The sequence below is a fragment of the Mercenaria mercenaria genome, chromosome 1 (assembly GCF_021730395.1).
Source record: "Mercenaria mercenaria strain notata chromosome 1, MADL_Memer_1, whole genome shotgun sequence".
Taxonomy (NCBI): domain Eukaryota; kingdom Metazoa; phylum Mollusca; class Bivalvia; order Venerida; family Veneridae; genus Mercenaria; species Mercenaria mercenaria.
The window spans coordinates 913,139-933,825 of record NC_069361.1 but is presented as its reverse complement, the minus strand read 5'-3'; the positions used below and the strand labels follow the sequence as shown (position 1 = coordinate 933,825).

Genomic DNA, 20,687 nt, shown 5'->3' with positions numbered 1-20,687 from the left:
CTCTGCTTGCACCAGGACGCTTCCATACTTTTGGGCTAAGACTATCAACACCTTTGGTTTTCTTCGATTCTATATCATTGAAAAGTTTTGATACTTTCTAAATCTTCTATCTTGCACCCATCAATATCAAGACTTTGTGAAATAGAATTTTGACCACCTTTTCCATAGATATCATTAATATGTTTCTAAAGGTATGAGTTATCTTTATTGTTATTTATGGAATTTGTAAAGAAAGTTTGATTACTTTTCCTAATAAGGGTTTAGTTTGATTCCGTCAGTAATTATATTCCCACCATTATTTTTATTTTATAATAGTAATAGTAACGTCTTTTCTTTTGTGCAAAGGTAATATCCTTGTTTAGCCAATCTGATTTAGTTTCCTTTTAATTCTTTTATTTTTAATGAGTGCATGACTACAAGTATCTTGAAAGTACAATTTTTGTTCAATATTTCAAAGTTGTGATTTGGATTACCTAGCTGTAATTTTATCTCTGATAGTTCTTTAGATAACCCTTCCAGAAAGTCGGATTCGCGAAAATGTTTATATGATCTGTATTTAGTTACAGTTTGTTGATTTCTTTTCACTTCGTTTCACCTGTGCCTCTTGTAAAGTAAATAGGATAGTGATCACTAATGGAGATATCAGCGATAAAAGACTCATTTATATGGTTTGTGTTGTTACTATAGATATAATTAATCAATGAAAATGTATGAGCTGTTACCCTCGTTGGATTCTTTGTATTACCTGGTGTAAGTTACGTAGAATGTGAGCTCATTTTTATCATTTGATTGTTTAACATCCTTTGAATGATACCTATTCATGTCAGCCATTATGTACAATTCAAAGCCTGTATGCATAGCGTTATCAATCTGTATGTTAAACAGTTCTGAGCAGATGGTGGATTATACACTGAACACAGTAGGTCGAGTTTGGAGTGTGTCAGTCTTAATACGATCCAGTTAGTTTCAATTCCTTGGTTTCGAAATCAGACTTCCGCCTGTACTGAATATGATAAGCAATGTAAAAAAAACTATTTCTCCAACTGAAAGTTTTGTACAATTAGCATTGTAACATATGATGTGTCTCTCTTCTGAACTTAAACATGTATTAAATGTACGTACATATTTCGCTGTTGAAATGCCTCGGTTGGCCGCGAGAATACTTACCAGCCCCATTTGTCACCAGACTTTACTGTTATTCGGTCTGCTTGGGCAACGTTCTCCTCTTGCTCACCGTCTGCCGCTTAAACGAAAATACAGTATTCTCTTACAATTGTAATATTTAGGCATGGGGTTGCCGAATTTATGGCAAAGGTATAAAGCCGAGTTTGAATATTTAAAATGTAGTTGAAACCTCCAAATCTAAGCAGTCCTCAAAAATGTATATGACAAAGTTGAATTTTAAACTTTAAACCCGTCTCCAAGCCTTGGACATGGTCTGCCTTGGACATGATCTGCCTTTGACATGGTCTGCCTTGGACATGGTCTGAAACAGATACTTTGAAGATTGTCACAATAGTATAAGTAAACGGATTTACAATTTCCTAGTTTTTTAAATATCAAAACACCTATTGACGATCTTTGAGTTCTGGACTTATAATTTCTTAGTTTTTGAATATCAAAACACCTACTGACGGTCTTAGAATTCTGGCCAACAAGTTCATAAGTAGAGCCGGAGGTGAGTCGCCACACCTGGAAGAAGATTGTTCGAGACCCAGATACGCCACCAAAATTTGCTTGCCATCTGTCTACTATTCCACAACAGTCAACAATGTTGTTCGAATCGCTCATCAGATATCCAAAATCTTAAATAAAAAGCAATAATAATTTCAGAGTTCATTAAACTACCGAACTCTGAAGAAACAATAGTGTCAGAGTCAATAATCAAACATCGTTGAAACTGTATCACTTACTTTCATTAAGTCAAATAATTTACTTTTATGGTGGCTTAGTAAGGATATTTCGTTGTCGAGGTGATGCTCGTTCGGCTTATGTAACACATGTCGTTGCGTTGTCCTTTCATGCTCGCCAAGGGGCCATACTGAAAGTTTTAGGTTTCCATCATGTTGTTTCGGCATGTGCTAGCACGCAAAAATAAAACAAACAAAGCAGGCGTCACATTGGCACACATATAAGTCATTCTAGTTATTATGAGCTTTCTTGTAAATCGGAGTTTGAAACTGCAATATTAGTCTGATTCTGTTGCTCTTACGACAAGGCCAATTATTGTATTTCCTTTACCAAGTAACTTATGTTATACTTCCGAATCGTTGGAACGAATTACTGTATTAATTTAATGTTCACTGTTGGTTTATCTTGAGGTCTTTACTGAAATAAATATACAAACTCAAATCTCTGACCTGCAATTGCTACCTTAACATATTACATTGTATAAAAATGACCACTTAGTTGTTTTCGCATTTTTACAAAGCAACCATTCGGGCATCAAAATGTATTCTTATTGTCAGATTCTAAACTATTAATGTCTGACTTGACAGAGTTAGAGCTTTTTTAGTGAAATAACGCAAAAGATTCAGAAAATCCCGTAATACTACTAATCATTTGACATTTTCAAATTAAAGCACAAATAATTTCCAAGCTGTCAGCCTTAGCTGCTTTTGTAGACTTTAAAAAGTATCTGGCCGTTTCAGCTGGAGAACCTTTTGTAAAAACCGTGTAGACAATGAAATGGGCGTACGAATAAGGCCCTAAAATCGTTTTATGACAATGTCTCATATACTATTCGAGCAATCAAAAGCTAAACAGACTAGTTCCCTGGGACATCAGGCTTTCGTGAAGGGCTATACAGTTCTTTTTCAGTTATTGCTTGAAAGTTAAAATTTAGACGCTGAATATAGACGCAGAAGTTTGAGATGAACTCATGTGTATTTTAATGTATTCTGACGGTCTTGTATGACCAGCTTGTAACCAGGAACATGATTTACGAAAATTGTGGAAATGTTAAAATGGTTGGAGTGAAGACATTTCTAATGCTTGTTAATGCTTCGAACACCAGTATCACACATTTTACACCCAGATCAGTAGAAAGTCTCATTGTCATTTCCGTTGTGAAATATAAATATCAAATATTGTTTTTTTACCGTTTCCTTTAATTGTATTGGCTAACATATTTTTTTAACAAGTGTGTATATATAAAATTATGAAGACAACTACATGAAAACGTAGTACATAATTATGTAATACCATGTTTAATTTTTGTTACTTTTGTTTTAAGATATACATTTTACATTTATGTAACCCAAATTACCCATACTATGAGTTTGTACCTTTAGATATAAGGCATAAATATAAATATTTGTAATAATAATTATTTTAAAATAGAGAAAAGTGGAAACTTCACAGGTCACTCAACACGACAAAAACGAAAGTGTTGCAGCCTCGGTTTGATTGAGCCTGTTCGTGGACGGTAGTGGAAATGCATGCTACCGTCCACGCCCTCTAGCCCCGGGTTGAGCAGAACTCAACATTTACACATGCTAAAAGTAAAAAAAAAGCAATTTAGAGACATCCGCAGATGGATGAATTCAAACGGCGGTGAACATGGAACCTTCAATGATACACGTGTTGAGGCGTGTAATTCCATGAAGAGCGATTGAAAGTTAAAATTTAGACGCTGAATATAGACGCAGAAGTTTGAGATGAACTCATGTGTATTTTAATGTATTCTGACGGTCTTGTATGACCAGCCTCCATGAGTTTGGTCCCCAGGTAAAGTAAAGGGTTTGCCCCAAACGAGAAAGCAATGGGCAGAACTAAACAAACTAGAATTTAAGAATGGGATTTGAGGTTATGGTTTAAGTCGTACAATTTCTTGACTGAAATTGGTGCATTTCATATTTTGATGCAATACTTAACTTTCAAGCAGAGCCTTAGAACGACTTACACAACAATTCTTTAATACAAAAGTCATGAGAATACTGTTAATTTTCTATGTTTATAACAAATAATTAAACAAATATAAGTAATTTTTTCTGCCTATGTAGATTTTCCTTCCAGTTTGATCACTGCTTTGATGTTTACTTCAGTGTTTGGTAAATTCAGAAAATAAACGAACACTTTTGGATAGGCTCCATCTCTATCGTGTGCATCTTTTCAACGGGTTTTGGTGAAGTCAAAACTCGCCGAGTACAAAATGCGTTAGTACAACTCCGGATGAATTGTCTGGCTATCTATAGTGACTGATATCTGCCATGTCGTGTTTACGTAATGGCGAAGCGAAAACACGGCAACACGAAACCTCGAGCTTTCGTGTTTTAATCTCGCTGGCACGAAGAATTGACAAATAGTTTGTTTGATGTGTTTTCATGATTTCATGTTTTTGCCCCGCCGATACGAAAATACGACAAATACTTTATTTGCCGAGTTTTCGTGTTTCCGTTTTTGCGTCTTCCCTTAGACATTGTTTAAAACGGCATATATTCTGCAAGTGACCGCTTCCATTACACACAAGTGAAGTATCTGTACCTTTGGCAAATAACTTTCTACGATACTAAGCCGATAACATGATCAAGTTGAAAATGATCATGGAAAAACCCATCAATGGTTATTTTTCCTACACTTATCCACGTGTGATTATAAATACATTTACTGCATTCAAACCACTGTCCGAAAATGATATTTTAAAACTTGTATAATTATGCATCATGTGAACATGATGTGATTCCAACTAAAATAGTAAAGGAGGATTTTTCAGAACTTGCTTCCATTGTCACTGAAATTGTAAATAGATCAATGCTATCTGGAGTGTTCCCTGAGGAGTGCAAAAGTGCTGTGATTCTACCTTTGTTGAAGCTCCCACTGGAACAACATACCTATCGCCCGGTGTCAAATTTTACATTCCTCTCCATAATTTTTGAAAAAGCTGCACTAAACCAAATCAATTGGCATATTGAAGCTACGATTCTCCTCCCAGCTTACCAAAGTGCCTGTAGAAAATACCACGGGATTGAAACAACAATGCTGAAAATGTAAAATGGTCTTTTGGAAACCATAGATCAAAGTCAAGTAACAATCGAAGTCATGGTGGACCTATACCATCGATATCCCGATACTGATTCAAATCAAGTCAACTGAATCATCAGTGCATGGATCGGTTCATTCCCACATTGACTTCTGCAACTGTTTATTTACCTACAGCGAGTCCAAAATCATGCCGCTTGAGTAGTTTCTACTAACAACCAAATGCCGAACTTATGAAACTTAGAGTCATGTTCAAAGTCGCAGTAATAGTCTTCCGTGTTATCAGTGGTACAGCTCCAGTATATCTGAGGGAAATGTTTGTACCTACTCGACAACGGTACAGACTACGATCACAAAACGACACTAACTTTTACACCCCTAGACGGCGAATAAATATTGGAAGATAGATCTATGGCCGCGGTTGGTCCCAAATGGTCGAACAATCTACCTAGATATCTAAAAGACATTCTGTCTGATGCCAGCTTTAGATCAAAATTGTAAACACATTTGCTTAGTTAAGTTTCATCGAGTGTATCCTTGTTAAATACAAAATATCAGTACATGTAGTTGTATAAAATGGTATTTATATATGTCTCAATCTAAGTTCTAGAATCCTGTTCATACTTTGAATGAATATGTTCTAAATGTGTGTCGTGTAATTGTAAAGCGCAAAAGAATATTTTATGATTTGTATTTAAGAAATGAAATGATTTTGTTTTTCGGTGTTATAATTTGCCGATCCTATTCTGTCGTTCATTTCGCATGAATACCGAAAGAATGTTTCATTTCTTATATTTACATTATATTTCCTTTCTATATGTTAACAAGATAATATGATAAATTGCACATATTTTGAGGCATTTAACATGAAAATAGGCTTACCGGCCATTCTGTTCACCAGACGGAACAACTGCGACGTCATCTATTATAATATGTAACTTTTTTTAATTCATTTCATTTTTTTTATTTTACTACACTGTGATGCGTAAATATGACCGTATCTAAACATCTCTGTTAAATTTTAGAGTTATTCTGGAGCCAGCGGCAGAAGGTTTGATAAAAATCTCTTTAAACACTACTGGTACATTCGTTCCATGTTATAGTGATCTCTCTATTCGAACGGACCGTAAATTATATTCACTAAAGCTTTATTAAAGAGAATTCCTATAGTTTTTTTTTCCTTTCATAGATTTTTTTCAAATTCACATACTAGTATATGATAGGAAAATTTGTACTGAAAACAATGAACAAATAAAAACAATGGGTCACCAGGCTTGTTTTTGTGAAAAATTATTTTGAACACACCCACTGTTGCTGAAACTCATAGCGATTTTTCAACATTTTCATAATTTCTGCTTTTTTTATAGATACCAACCAAAGTATGCATAAAGACAGCACAATAAGGTTTATTCTTTTTACAGATTTTATTGTATACTTATTTCATATCACAGTCATGTTTTGTAATACAATATCCTTACAATGATGCGTACAAATGGGAAAAATATCTGGTTTCATATTCACTTTTGTGAACTTTTTTCAATGAAAAATACTCGTAGTAAAGAAAATTTTTTTTTAAAGTTTGAAAAAAAAAACTGTTTCATAGAATTTTTCCTATTTTCCTTGTGTATAAACAATTGTTTTGTGAAAATAAAAATGGCAAAAAAATATGGGTCACCAGGCTAAATTTTGAAAGGTGATATTGTCTTATCAGTACTAAGTCAATTGTCTTACATTATATGACCAACACTGTCTTTATACTAAAATGCGATGTGAAAACACAACCACAAAAATAGCAAGATACCTGTCAGGCATGATACTTGCCAATACAACATAAACCAGTATCAACCTTTGATTACTGCTAAAACTTATCAAAAACGTTAGGGTAATTCGCCCGTGAGTCGATTTTGCCGTTGAGTCGAACGTTTTTGGCGCCGTTTTTGACCACCTTTCCCTTTTCCCAACACTCTCTGTGCATTCTTGTTGTGTTTGCATCCTTTCCGCATTTTTCTACATCATTTTCCGTGAAACTGACAATGCTCGATCTTTCTCTCCTGAGAGCTTCTTGTTTACTAAGTCAACCGAAGTTTTCGTGGCGGGAAATTTGAATTTTTTCAAGATTCCGAAACCAGAGAACCTACATGTAAGTAAAAAAGTCCTACTGCACGAACTTTTTGTTTATGTTTTGTGTAAATTATACTGTATTTTATAAGAAATATTCTGTTTAAAGGATAAATATCCATGGAAAAGTACAATAAAGAGTTAATCTTGGTCACATGAGTGTTTGCCTTTGACCCGAACAAGATCCGCCTATGAGTCGAACGGGTGTTCGACTCAAGGGTTAAACAAAAGTAATCAGAGTTTTCACACCTGCTCTTGGTTTAATTGCTGATAAATAGTCTTTAATAGGTAGAAAACAACCTAAAACCCATACGGTACGGACCGGATGTGGACGGTACTGACGTATTTCACTACAGACTTCAGACTTTAAAATATGATTCAGAAACGTGTATACAACAAATATACCTGTTTTTTTTCTTTTAAATATAGAATGAAGCCGTATTCGGAAGAGGCGCTAAGTAGCGCATTAGAAGAGGTTAGGCAACAAACCTTATCTATAAGAGCTGCCGCCAAGAAATACAGCGTGCCAGTCACCACACTACATGACAGGGTTTCCGGAAAGATCACGATGGGTGCTAAATGGGGGAAGGCAACTCTTTTGCCATTAGCCAAAGAGAAAGAGCTGATTAATTTTGCATTGCAAAGAGCCGATATGGGCATCGGCTTTTCCAAAGAGACTTTCCTTAGATTTGCTGGACAGTTTGCTAAATCTGTGGGTGTTACCTTCAAGAACGGTGTGGCGTCCGAGAAATGGTGGCGAGGGTTGAAGCAAAGAAACCCCGAATTCTCCCTGAGAACTGCGGAACCCACAGCATCAGGGAGACACATGTCTATGACAAGGCTTCGTATCTCCAGATACTTTTCGCAGCTGAAATCTGTCTTAGTTGAAAAAAGTCTACTAGACAAAAGTCCATTTATTTGGAATATGGACGAGACTGGTCTGTCCTTATCTCCAAAGTGTCCCAAGGTTTTGGCAAGGAAGGGATCCAAGGTGGTACATGCTAAGTCATCTTCATCCAGGGAACTAGTCACCATAATTGCATGTGGTAATACCTTAGTTGTCCAGTTTTCGTGCTTTTGACACGCCAAGAAAACAAGACAAGTAAATTATTTGTCCATATTTCATGTTTTTGATTTTGGGGCCTTCTGTTAGACATGTGCACAGCTATTCCGTCTCAAGTCTCTTAAAGGGAATTCCTATAGTTTTTTATGCGCATCTTTCTGCGCAGCCGACACTTTCTATAGAAAACTGAAGTGAAATCAACATTTGTTGAAACATGTGACAGACAATCTTAAATATGAAGAATCTTGAATGAAATAGATGTTTAAGTTAGCCTGGACAGAGTCCACGACAGCTGAAAATGTAGCATCTGGATTTCTAGCAACTGGTATATGCCCGTACAACCCGGGGGCTATACCGGATTTAGCTTATGCACCAGCAGAGTTATATACTGCAAGGGTATTACAAGCTGAACCAGTCGATACGTCTGATTTACCAGCCACGGTATCTGCTGCCATTGGTAGCAACGCTGTGCAACCACTCGTACCACCTTATATCTCTTACACAGAAATAGTCATGTCAGGTGATGGACCTTCGGCACCTAATGCACCTACTGCAATATTCTTCATATTTAAGAAAGAACGAGTGCATATTTCTCGATGCAAATCTTAGAGCCTGAATAAAACTGAAAATATCGTCGTGATCGAACTTATAAACACTACAAGATACATGAAACTTACGTCACAAATAACGCCACACACCCGATATGAAATTTGAACGTCGATATGGAAAACATTTAGTATTGTGCTGTATTTTTAACCTGTCAAAATAGTTGTAAAAATACAATGGAGGAAATATTAGATAAAAATGTACATGTACAAAGTGTTTGTGAAAAAAATACAGATACTGCATGGATTCGATCTTAAGAGCTCGTGGTTTCATGCTACTGACAGTGACCACTGAGCTATCGTGACTATTGAACCTCCGTGTACACACTTTAAACATTAACTATTTTAATTGCAGGTTACTTTCCGTACACTGTACGGAATGTATCGAAAATCAACCGAAGATTAAATATTCTGTGCACCGATCATATAATCAATATGCATTTTGACAGGTCAATAAAATAGTACAATACTGACATTTTAGGTTACATTGAAACTTAATGGTGTTATCAATGAGTATATAATAAAGTTTGTTATCGCATAATTATAAATTCTAATACGACCCCCGTTCAATTTTCCTATTAAACAACAAAAGTTGAAAACTGTGTGTTATTTTACAATCTAACACGACCAGCAAATAACCTACATACATGTAGAGCAAAATCTATCTCGGATTATTCTGCAATAAACCACTCGCGTGCAATGACGTCATCCGATCTAGGTGCATAGCACGGTCGTAAAAAGTAGTTACCATTTTTTTTTCTAACACCGTTGATACTAGTATGTCGTGATAGAATCGAAATAATAAGTTCCAAAGTGTGATTTATCGTAGAATAACCCGAGTTTTTCGTTCTTATGCGAAACAATATATCACTCAGGCCTGCGGCCTTCGTGATATATTCTTACGCATAAGAACTCAAAACTCGGGTTTTGGTTATCTACGGGTTATTCTACGATAAAACCACCTCGGTAGCCTAGTGGTAGAGTGTCCGCTTCGAGTGCGGCCGCGTCATACCAAAGACGTAAAAAATGGTACTAGTAGCTTCCTGGCTTGGCGCTCAGCATTAAGAGGGTAGTGCTGGGACTGGTCAGCCCGGTGTCAGTATAATGTGTCTGGGTGGGGTATCATGTCACATGTCTACGGCATGATATTCCAGTGAGGCAGCACTATAAAGTTGGGCATTGTGCTCACTACAACAAGTAGACACCGTCGTTTATATGACTGAAGAATTGTTGAAAAAGACGTTAAACCCGAACACACAAACATATTCTACGATAAACCACGTTTGGGAACTTATTATTTCTTAAGTATTTCGCTGTTCTGACGTCACAATCATTACATCAAACGGCAAAAAGTGCGCTGGAAAAGAAACCAACAGAAAACCGGCAAATATTTCATAGATGTCGTCAAGGATGTGCTTTAAAATCCCTGGTAACGTGTTAGAATCGAAATAATATATCTCATTTAGTGATTTGCTCCTGAATAAAATCATTGCTTATCGTTCAAATGCGTTTTGTTATATCACTCGGACTCCACCCTCATGATATAATTCCTTCGCATCTGAATTCCAAAAACAATGATTTTATTCAACGACAAATCACCAAATGATATACACCATTTTTAAACAAATAATGATTTGTTAAATTTATAAATATTGATAAGAATCGAATTAATTATACCGCATGTTAATGTTCAATGAAAATTTCAAAATAAAAACAACGAAAATATGAGAGACTACATAAAATATTTATAGGTTATTAACTTTGTATCGGGAAATATGCACGAGTTCTTCAGCGGAAATATTGCGCGACTTTAGGAGCGCAATATTCTTCCGCTGAAGAACGAGTGCATGTTTTCCGGTGCAAAGATAATAACCTTTTTATTACATACGCATCTACATATATAAATATTATGTAAATATCATAAATATGTTCAATAGCCTGAATAGGATTGACAATACTGAACTGAATAGAAAACAATAGTGCAACAACACACACTGAATTACGTCATGCACCCGATATGAAATTCAGGCGTCAGTGTATGGAAAAATATTAACGTTTCCGGTACCAGTGTAACTTAACGGGGAATAGAAACGAGTATGTAATAAGTACATATATTGTAGTGCATGATTTTGCGATATTGTTTTTATATTTGGTGTTGTAAATATATAGAATAAGTATTGCAATCCTGAGATGGTGATTTCAAAAAGTATTCGCCCTAAGAAACTATAGCGCCTCGGTCAATAGATTGAAATTGTTCATACTACATTGAAGGGAAATGTACCTAATCTGTCAATCTGACTAAAGTACATCTCCTATATTACGCTACGCATAGGATCTGAAAACGACCTATTCATTGCCTCGTTCTGACGGCTCTTTCGCTAGCCAATCAGAGCCTAGCTTGCAACATCTTGCAAATCTACATGTAGCATTGACTTTTGATATTTACAATTCTTATGTCGTTATGTATCAGATAGCCGGTTAGCTCAGTCGGTAGGCCACTTGCTTTGTAAGCGAGGGGTCCCGGGTTCGAGTCCTAGAATAACCGCATATTTTTCTTATCCTTTGACAATCGAACAAGTCGTCTGATTGGATAACATAAAAATAGCAATACTGGAAATCCAAAATATACAGAAGACGAATGTGAATAGGTCGTTCTCAGATCTTCGTTTAGAAGATCAAGTACTTTAGTCAGATTGCCTAATCTGTCTGACTACTTGTAACATTCAAGGTTATGTTGTGACAATAGGGAAAAAGGCGTCATGCCCTTATTTCTACAGAAGGGGCTATGAGATCTGATTATGAGTGTGACATTATTCAACCAAGTGACACAATCTTACTATCGCTTTGTTTTTATGGGTTTTTTTCTGCTGACACAAGGTCAGACTTATATTGAAAGATGTCATAATTATAAGTATTTAGAATTTCTTTTTTTTTCTGACAACTTGCATAATTCCTAGATGATCGGTTAGTTTTTCGGTGTAGTCATACGGACAAGAAAGTCTTAAATTTGTGAATTGTAAGGAAAAACACCATACACCATTTACCAGAATTTTTTATTGAAGAGTGGAATCCTACAAAGACTCGAAATTTACGTAAAATATGTAACGGGCGTATAAAAAGTAGTTGTATCAAGTTTTAGAAAGTTATAACACATGTATTTGGTATTTTATGTGAAATTGTTCGGTACCTGAATTGGAATCAAGCTCTTTGTTTTTACCGCCAGGGTTGTTTGCGCCAAAGTGATTATTTCCGCATAGTGTCGCACACTCTGTAAGAAAAAATATTTGTTAGATAGTAATACATTCGTTAAGGGGACGCAGACTCTGAAATTAGAAAAAATCTGGGCAGGGTATGATAAAAAGTACAAAGTTTTGGAATATGAAATGGATACTGTTTCAACTGTTATAAGTACACAAAGGATTGCTCATTAAAATAAAAACAGCAAAGGAAACTATCCAGTTTTATAACTGGGGTATTTTTATTAAAAAACTTTAATTTATAAATCACTTGTGTTTTTCATATCACATTAAATGTGACATTACACTTGAAGAACTTCACGTGTAAATTTTAAAAAATCAATCAACCGTGAAGTCAGTAGTCCCACAATAGCCGTTTTACACGAAATTCACGTGCGCCAGTAATTAACAATTTTCTTTGTGAAATTTTGTTGTCATTGGAAATATTGATAATTGACTAACCGGAAAAACAGCATAAAGTTTAAAAAATATTGTTGGTTGCACCGCACGACTGAATCAAATTTAGCGCGAGCGCCCAGTTGGGATGTTACAATGCAACTGACGCGCAGAAGATATAGCCTTTCAAACGGCTTTTATGGGACTACTGACTTCACGGTTGATTGATTTTTAAAAAATTATCACGTGAAGATCTTTAAGTTTGAAAAATCTATTTTTTATTTCAAAATATACCAGTTATACATCTGGATAGTTTCTTTTGCTGTTCAGTATATATCTGTCTGGAACTGCAAGATTATCAGTAAAATAGCCAGTGTGATAAACCACTATTGAAAACAAGTGCCTTGTTACCTTGGTCCGAGAGCTCACGGACTTTTATTGCAACAATTGAGGCCAAAAGAAGTTCATACATTTTTGGAAACAATATTTCATATCCTGCATGAAAACCCATTTCTTAAGTGTCAAAGCCGTGCCTATCTATATTTTGTTCACTTATGTTTGTGATAGGGGAGGTAAAACTCACTTGTAAAAATATTAGGGGGTAGGGTAAAGTTTATGTCTACTTTTTTTTTTACTGATTAATTACAGTAACTATTTGATTGTCAGTAAATGTATATATGTCCAACAATGACAGCAATAAGAAATTCATCAAAAAGGACTGAAGGGCAAACTGGATATTCAAGGTCAAAGGTCAGATTTATGCAAAAATCACAAAAATTGGCATATTTGAAATTCATTTTTATTCTTGAAAAATAGTTTGTTATCATAAGTCACTCATCTTTATTTATGTAATGTGTGTATATCAGCCAAAATTAGAAATGCAAATTTTATTGCAAAAAGTCAAGGTCACCCCTGATAATTGAAGGTCAAAGTTCATTTTAATGCAAAAAATGTGAAAATAATTACCTTAACTTTTTCTATTCTGTTTAGTTTGTTTTCACATTATTAGTCACTGAAGTTAATTCGTTTTATGTTTGTATGTCAGGCAAAGACAGCAGTGCAAATGTAACCCTAAAATGCCAATAGTAAAGCTAATATCAAGGGTCAAAGGTCAAATTTGTGTGAAAAATCGCATGAATAGCTTCCTGTTTGAAAAATAACAGATATGTATAATCATTATAAGTAATTGCTCGTGATTTATTTAAATGTATATATGTCTCACAATGTCAGTAATAAAGATATCGTCTAAAATCAGACAAGTTCAAATGTAATATTAAGGGTCAAAGGTCATTTTCAATAAAGAATTAAAAAAATAGCTCTTTAACTTTTCTCTTTTTAACAATATCTTGTCGATATTAGTCAATGGTATCAGTTTATTTTAATGTATAAATGTTAGGCCATGTCTGGTTTGCACAATTCAAAACATTCAAAGTTCAATCATAATATGAAAGGTCAAAGGTCAAAAAGTGAGTAAAATGTTACAACAATATCACCTATTTGTAATATATTTTTATTGTTTGAAAGTATTTATTTTGTCATTTCAGTAACTGATCGTTGTTCATTTTACTGTATATATGTCAGACAATGTCATGGAAGAGAAAATATGTCAAGGTCAAACCTGGTATTAAAGATCAGGGGTCATTTTTGTGTAAAAGATCAAAATGTAGCATACTTACTCATTACTTTGTTAAAAAATAGCTTGTTGTTATTATTCACTTTAACAATTTGTTTTAATGTATACATGTCAACCAAGGTCAGCAATGTAGATTTTATCCTAATAAGTCAAAGCCAGCCCTTTTTATCCAAGGTCAAAGGTCAAATTTGTGTGAAAATTCGCAAAAAAAACCCAGCATTTTGCAATGATTTTTCTTTATTGTTTTAGGGTATTTTTGTCAACACTAGTAACTGATCATTATTCATTTTCAAGTATATATAACAGATGATATCATTCTTCATTGATTATGAAAAATTAGTCAAGGTCAAACCTGACACTAAAGGTCAAAGGAGAGGGTCTTCAAGAAACTCGCCATTATGAAAAAAATGTTTTAACAAGTTGGGGAGCAAATGAATAGATCCTACGTTAAGTCTACACAGGCACCGTACGGCCCATAGCATAGTACGAATCCACCTCATGAGTAACTTCTTCAAAAACCAGTACAGATAAACTGGACAAGGTTCAAAATTCAGGTCTGAGGATAATTCTCAAAGCAATGAAAACAACTCCAATAGAAAAAATGGAAAAGACAGCCAACCTTGAGCCATTAGAGATAAGACGAGAGTACAAAGCCCTTGTGCAGGCAAAGAAAGCAAAGAGACTACCGTCATGCCCACTCCACTCAAAACTCCAGAGCAGAACTAAGAACATACTGAAACGACAGAGTCTCAACGATATCGTCAAAAAACTGCAGAAAGGAAAGGCAGCAGCACTAGACACAGAGGCTTGTACCCGATGAATGGGTTCCTAGACAATGCGCTCCAAAGATCAGACTGGAGGTACCAGGAGTAGAAGAAAAGGGAAAACAACATCAGGCCCACCAACAATCTTTTACGCTAGAAATGATCGATGACCGCTATCCAGCACACTCTTGGATCCAAGCATATACCGATGGAACAGTGGAAAAAGCAGTTCATAATGCTGCAAGTGGTGCCTACATCAAATTTCCAGAACAAAATATAGATAGGCATTGCTTTGCCACTAGATGCGGCAGTGAATTTCACCGCTTCTGCATGTCGCTGGCATCTCCCCACAGCTTGGTCTCATTTTGGATGTCTATGGGCTAAACAGCCTGGCGTGCTTCTTCCAGATAGAAACCGCTCTGCAGGATGTGGAATGGTATTTGTTCCTTTGATCCGCACTGGCATTTTGGTGTCTTTGCATCACCCCGCTTCTTCATATGTTTTCTCAGGCACAGTGTCAAGTGCGCTGACGGAGGATAGTTGTTTGGCTGTGCCTGATTAGCTTGTGCAGACTGTCATGATTTGGCAGGTAGCCTCCATCATTTATGTTCTTCCATTCTTACGAAAATCTGTTTTTCTGCAGAATCTGAGATTCTCTGTATGAAGTTGGAGGTTTGGAACTGTATTTCCTTGGTTGCTTCCTTTGCAAGTTTGTCCGCAGCTTCATCTCGGGCTATGCCTACATTTTCAGCAGCTGTCTCGTTAAGATGTCTGATGGACCTGCTGAGAGTCTGAAGAGCTCACTTGGAGTCTGTCAGGAAAACAATATTTTGTCCATCTTCTCCTCGCTCATACAGTTGGGGTGTGGCCGAAGTGGGGGCTTGCGTCTCGGCTCTAAAGTCTGAGAATCTCTTGCCGACTGGATGAGAGAGTGAGAGAAAATTTGATGTATGCACCACTTCCAGCATTCTGAACTGCTTTTTCCGCTGATCCATCGGTATATGCTTGGATCCAAGAGTGTGCTGGATAGCGGTCATTGATCATTTCTACCGTAAAATATTGTTGGTGGGCCTGATGTTGTTCTCCCTTTTCTTCTACTCCTGGTACCTCCAATCTGATCTTTGGAGCACATTGTCTAGGAACCCATTCATCGGGCACAAGCGGCTCTGCCTCTGTGTCCAGTGCTTCTGTTTTTCATTACTGCAGTTCTTTGACGATATCGTTGAGATTCTGTCGTTTCAGTATGTTTTTTTCAGTTCTGCTCTCGAGTTTTGAAAGGAGTGGGTGTGAAGGAAGTCTCTTTGCCTTCTATGCCTGCACAAGAGCTTTGTACTCTCGTCTTGTCTCTAATGGCTCAAAGTTGGATGTCTTTTACAATTCTTTTATTGGAGTTGTTTTCATTGCTCCGAGAATTATCTACAGGCTTGAATTTTGAACCTCGTCCAGTTTATCTGTACTGGTTTTGGAAGGAGTTACCCATGAGGTGTATGCGTACTCTGCTATGGGCCGGACAGTGCCTGTGTAGACTTGCCGTAGGATTTTTTCATTTGCTCTCCAACTTGTTAAAACATTTTTTTCATAATGGCGAGTTTCTTGAAGACCCTCTCCTTTGACCTTTAATGTCAGGTTTGACAATGACTGATTTTTCATAATTAAGGAAGAATGATATCACCTGTTATATATACTTGAAAATGAATAATGATCAGTTACTAGTGTTGACAAAAATACCCTAAAACAATAAAGAAAAATCATTGCAAAAATGCTATTTTTGCGAATTTTCACACAAATTTGACCTTTGACCTTGGATAAAAAGGGCTGGCTTTGACTTATTAGGATAAAACCTACATTGCTGACCTTGCTTGACATGTATACATTAAAATAAATTTCTAACAGTGAATAATAACAACAAGCTATTTTTAACAAAGTAATGAGTAAGTATGCTACATTTTGATCTTTTACACAAAAAAATGACCCCTGCCCTTAATACCAAGTTTGACCTTGACTTATTGTCTCCTCTAGGACATCGTCTGACATATATACTGTAAAATGAACAACGATCAGTTACTGAAATGACAAAACAAATACTTTTAAACAATAAAATATGTACAAATAGGTGATATTATTGCAACATTTTACTCACTTTTTGACCTTTGACCTTTCATATTATGATTGAACTTGAATGTTTTGAAATTACATGTGCATACCAGACATGGCCTAACATATATACATTAAAAAGAACTGATATCATTGACTGATATCGACAAGATATTGTTAAAAAGAGAAAAGTTAAAGAGCTATTTTTTTTATTCTTTTACTTGAAAATGACCTTTGACCCTTAATATTACATTTGAACTTGTCTGATTTTAGACGATATCTGTATTACTGATATTGTGAGACATATATACATTTAAATAAATCACGAGCAATTACTTATAATGATTAATACATATCTGTTGTTTTTCAAACAGGAAGCTATTCATGCGATTTTTCACACAAATTTGACCTTTGACCCTTGATATTAGCTTTACTCTTGGTATTTTTAGGGTTACATTTGCACTGCTGACTTTGCCTGACATACAAAAAGTGAAAACATATTAAACAGATTAGAAAAAGTTAAGGTAATAATTTTCACATTTTTTGCATTAAAATGAACTTTGACCTTCAATTATCAGGGTTGACCCTGACTTTTTGCAATAAAATTTGCATTTCTAATTTTGGCTGATATACACACATTACATAAATAAAGATGAGTGACTTATGATTAAAAACTATTTATTAAGAATAAAAATGAATTTCAAATATGCCAATTTTTGTGATTTTTACATAAATCTGACCTTTGACCTTGAATATCCAGTTTGCCCTTCAGTCCTTTTTGATGAATTTCTTATTGCTGTCATTGTTGGACATATATACATTTACTGACAATCAGATAGTTCCTGTAATTAATCAGTGAAAAAACTAGTAGGCGAAAACTTTACCCTACCCCGTAATATTTTTACAAGTGAGTTTTACCTCCCCTATCACAAACATAAGTGAACAAAATATAGATAGGCACGGCTTTGACACTTAAGAAATGGGTTTTCATGCAGGATATGAAATATTGTTTTCAAAAATGTATAAACTTATTTTGGCCTCAATTGTTGCAATAAAAGTCCGTGAGCTCTCGGACCACCTGACATGACCTGTGTGTTTACTTTTTTTCTGCTGACTCTCTGCTTTATCACATGACCAATGTCAGAGTTCAGATTTCAAATTTCAACTGTCAGGCGAACTTGTTTAAAATAATGTTTCTTTCAAATTAATTATACCTTTTAATGATATGTCAGTCATAAACACCAGCTAGAATGTAAAATTAAATCAAATTGAAGTGCATATGTTCGTATTTTTACGTGTTGTAATAATAATAAAACTTTTGAATAATTTTATAGCAGGAACTGAGGTTTTTTTATTTAAAATGTTTCGGTTTTAACCTCGATTACAGAGATGAAGTATTTTGTTGGGTTTAAAGTCGCACCGACACAATTAAAGGTCATATGGCGACGTTCAAGGTTTGATGGTTGAGGAAGACCCCAGGTGTCCATTATTTCATCACGGGCGGGCACCCGGGTAGAACCAACGACCGTCTGTAAGCCAGCTGGATGGCTTCCTCACATGAAGAATTCAACGCCCCAAGTGAGGCTCGAACCTGAATCGATGAGGGGCAAGTGATTTCAAGTCAGCGACCTTAACCATCCGGCCACGGAGGCCCATAGAGCTGAAGTTATAATTTTGTAGGTTATTTATTGTTTATTTTGGTCACGTGATAAAGAATTGTTTTGTTCATGTGATCAAAGCAAGCATGCTCATTTTCATACACTTTGTTTTTGTTATAAAATATAGATTAAGATTACGACACATATATACTTAAGCAATGTATTTTTTGATAAAGTTAAATCTCACAAGATTTCTCAAAGTTAAAACAGAATTGAATTACGTTAACTTTTTGGAGGACATAGAAATACTTGTTCTTTGGAATCGGATAGGACACATCGACCTTTTGTGGTAATGTTAATCTGTGGGCACACTTCGCTGCCCACAAAAAGAAGTATTAGAAATGTCAAAGCAAAGATAGTTCAACAGTTTTTTTTATTGATTTAGATATATGTTATATCCTGCTTTTTAAGAAATTGTTCAAACTTGTTGTAGTTTTATAACTTACCTATGTATTTCCCTGTTACAGCGACAAAAATGATAAACAAATCCTTACGCCACATACTTTATTTTTTTTTTCTTTCATTAAGCGATTTGGTCGTTGAATATAAAATTAATTATAATAAAAATGATTTTTATCAGACATACTTTTCTTTTTCAAATTGATCAAAATGATTTCATTCAGTTCCTTTTTATGAGAAAGAACACGGTACAGTTGCCAACAGCGATGTGCGAGTAACACGAATTGACATCGTATAATATAATTAGTTACTCTTTACACTGAATTACCTTTTCTCATGTTTGTATACCTTTCAGAATTATAGGCCATGATAAAATTAATGTTTACATTAAATAGAAATAAGAGAAATATGGGTATACAATGGCAAATATTTTGAAAATCCATTTAGTATTATACGTGAAAGGTAGAAAGATGTTTGTATAATTTCTGACTTTCATTTAAGTGATGCAATCAATAATTAAAAGTCAATGTTGTTAACCTACCATTAGTGTCAGCACGTTCAATTTCAAGTTTATTACCAAATCGGTCACTTTTGACTTTGATCATTTACAAATATAACTAATAAAGACACATTCAAATCATACAATACCAACACATATATAAAACAAACATGATATCAAATACAAACAGGTATTCATACAATGTTTATAAAGAAACAGGGCGTCAGTTCGCTTTTCAAACGAATTTCGTAAATATTTTTAAAAGAGTAGGGAATCACAGGATCAAAATAATCTCAAAACTAAAGCGATATGTAGAAAATAAACACATTTCTAACCATAATTAGACATGAATTAGAATATGGCCAAATATATGACTAATGAAAGTCTTTAGTTAGTTAGTTATATAATTTACAATAATGACAGCTTTCTAGAAATTGCAAACACTTACGCTAATAAGTGGTCTCGGTTCCTTAAGTATTCAGAAGGGGATTGTTATTGAAATCTAGACTTATTAATTTATTATAGTCTCAACCATTTACAAAACATAAACTATGACAACACATAATACACAAATAAGAACATGTAAATGACCATTTTGAAAAGAATTAAAAGAGACTTTTAAAGTACTTGGTATTAAAAAAATATACATCTTATTACAACATATTATTATCATGAGTAAGTAGAACCACTATCAAATGTAAAAAGCACAAAATATTGCCAATGGTGTATGCATACTGGTGCGTGATTTGATGTACGTGTAGTGTCTGGTGTAGTGCCTGGTAGTATCAAATGTATGTAAAGGTTAAAGTAGGTATGGTAAAAGTTAATAAAAATAGACTAGTAATGTCAAATGACTAGTAATGTATGTACCAAAAACAAATTAGATAAACAAAAACTAAAAAAAGGAAATAATAATAAAAAAAAGTAATGCCAATCTTGTTTCAACTATATGAGGAACTAAAGGTGTCAGCAACACTAGACCATTTAACAGCCTACATCTATTTGTAGTGCTCATCAAAGAGTTAAATCTATATAAAGGAGGCCAGAACGTGAATTGTATAATTCATTTTTCCACCGAAAATGTGTTTAAGATATAACTTCCTCCATATTTGTCCATTATAAAGTCTGTCTTGTATATATGCACTTCGGTTCTTTTGTCTTTAGAAAGAAGAATCAAAAGCTTTATCGTTGTTTCATGGTGTAAATAGATAGAATCGACCTCCCAGATGTTTATCTTTGAGC

The 20,687-nt window shown here is 34.9% G+C and overlaps 1 protein-coding gene across 1 annotated transcript in view; it reads right to left on the bottom strand.

Annotated features, from left to right (window-relative positions):
• The window catches only part of LOC123524829 (cadherin-23-like), a 43,562-nt gene extending 24,514 nt beyond the window's left edge, over nt 1-19,048 (bottom strand). Inside the window, exons 1-4 of the mRNA XM_045303337.2 lie at nt 18,994-19,048; nt 11,954-12,034; nt 1,632-1,805; nt 1,168-1,243 (exon numbers count right to left, since the gene is read on the bottom strand). Coding sequence (XP_045159272.2) covers nt 1,168-1,243; nt 1,632-1,805; nt 11,954-12,034; nt 18,994-19,048 — 386 coding nt within the window. The remainder of the gene's footprint in view (nt 1-1,167; nt 1,244-1,631; nt 1,806-11,953; nt 12,035-18,993) is intronic.
• Nucleotides 19,049-20,687: the final 1,639 nt, after the last annotated feature.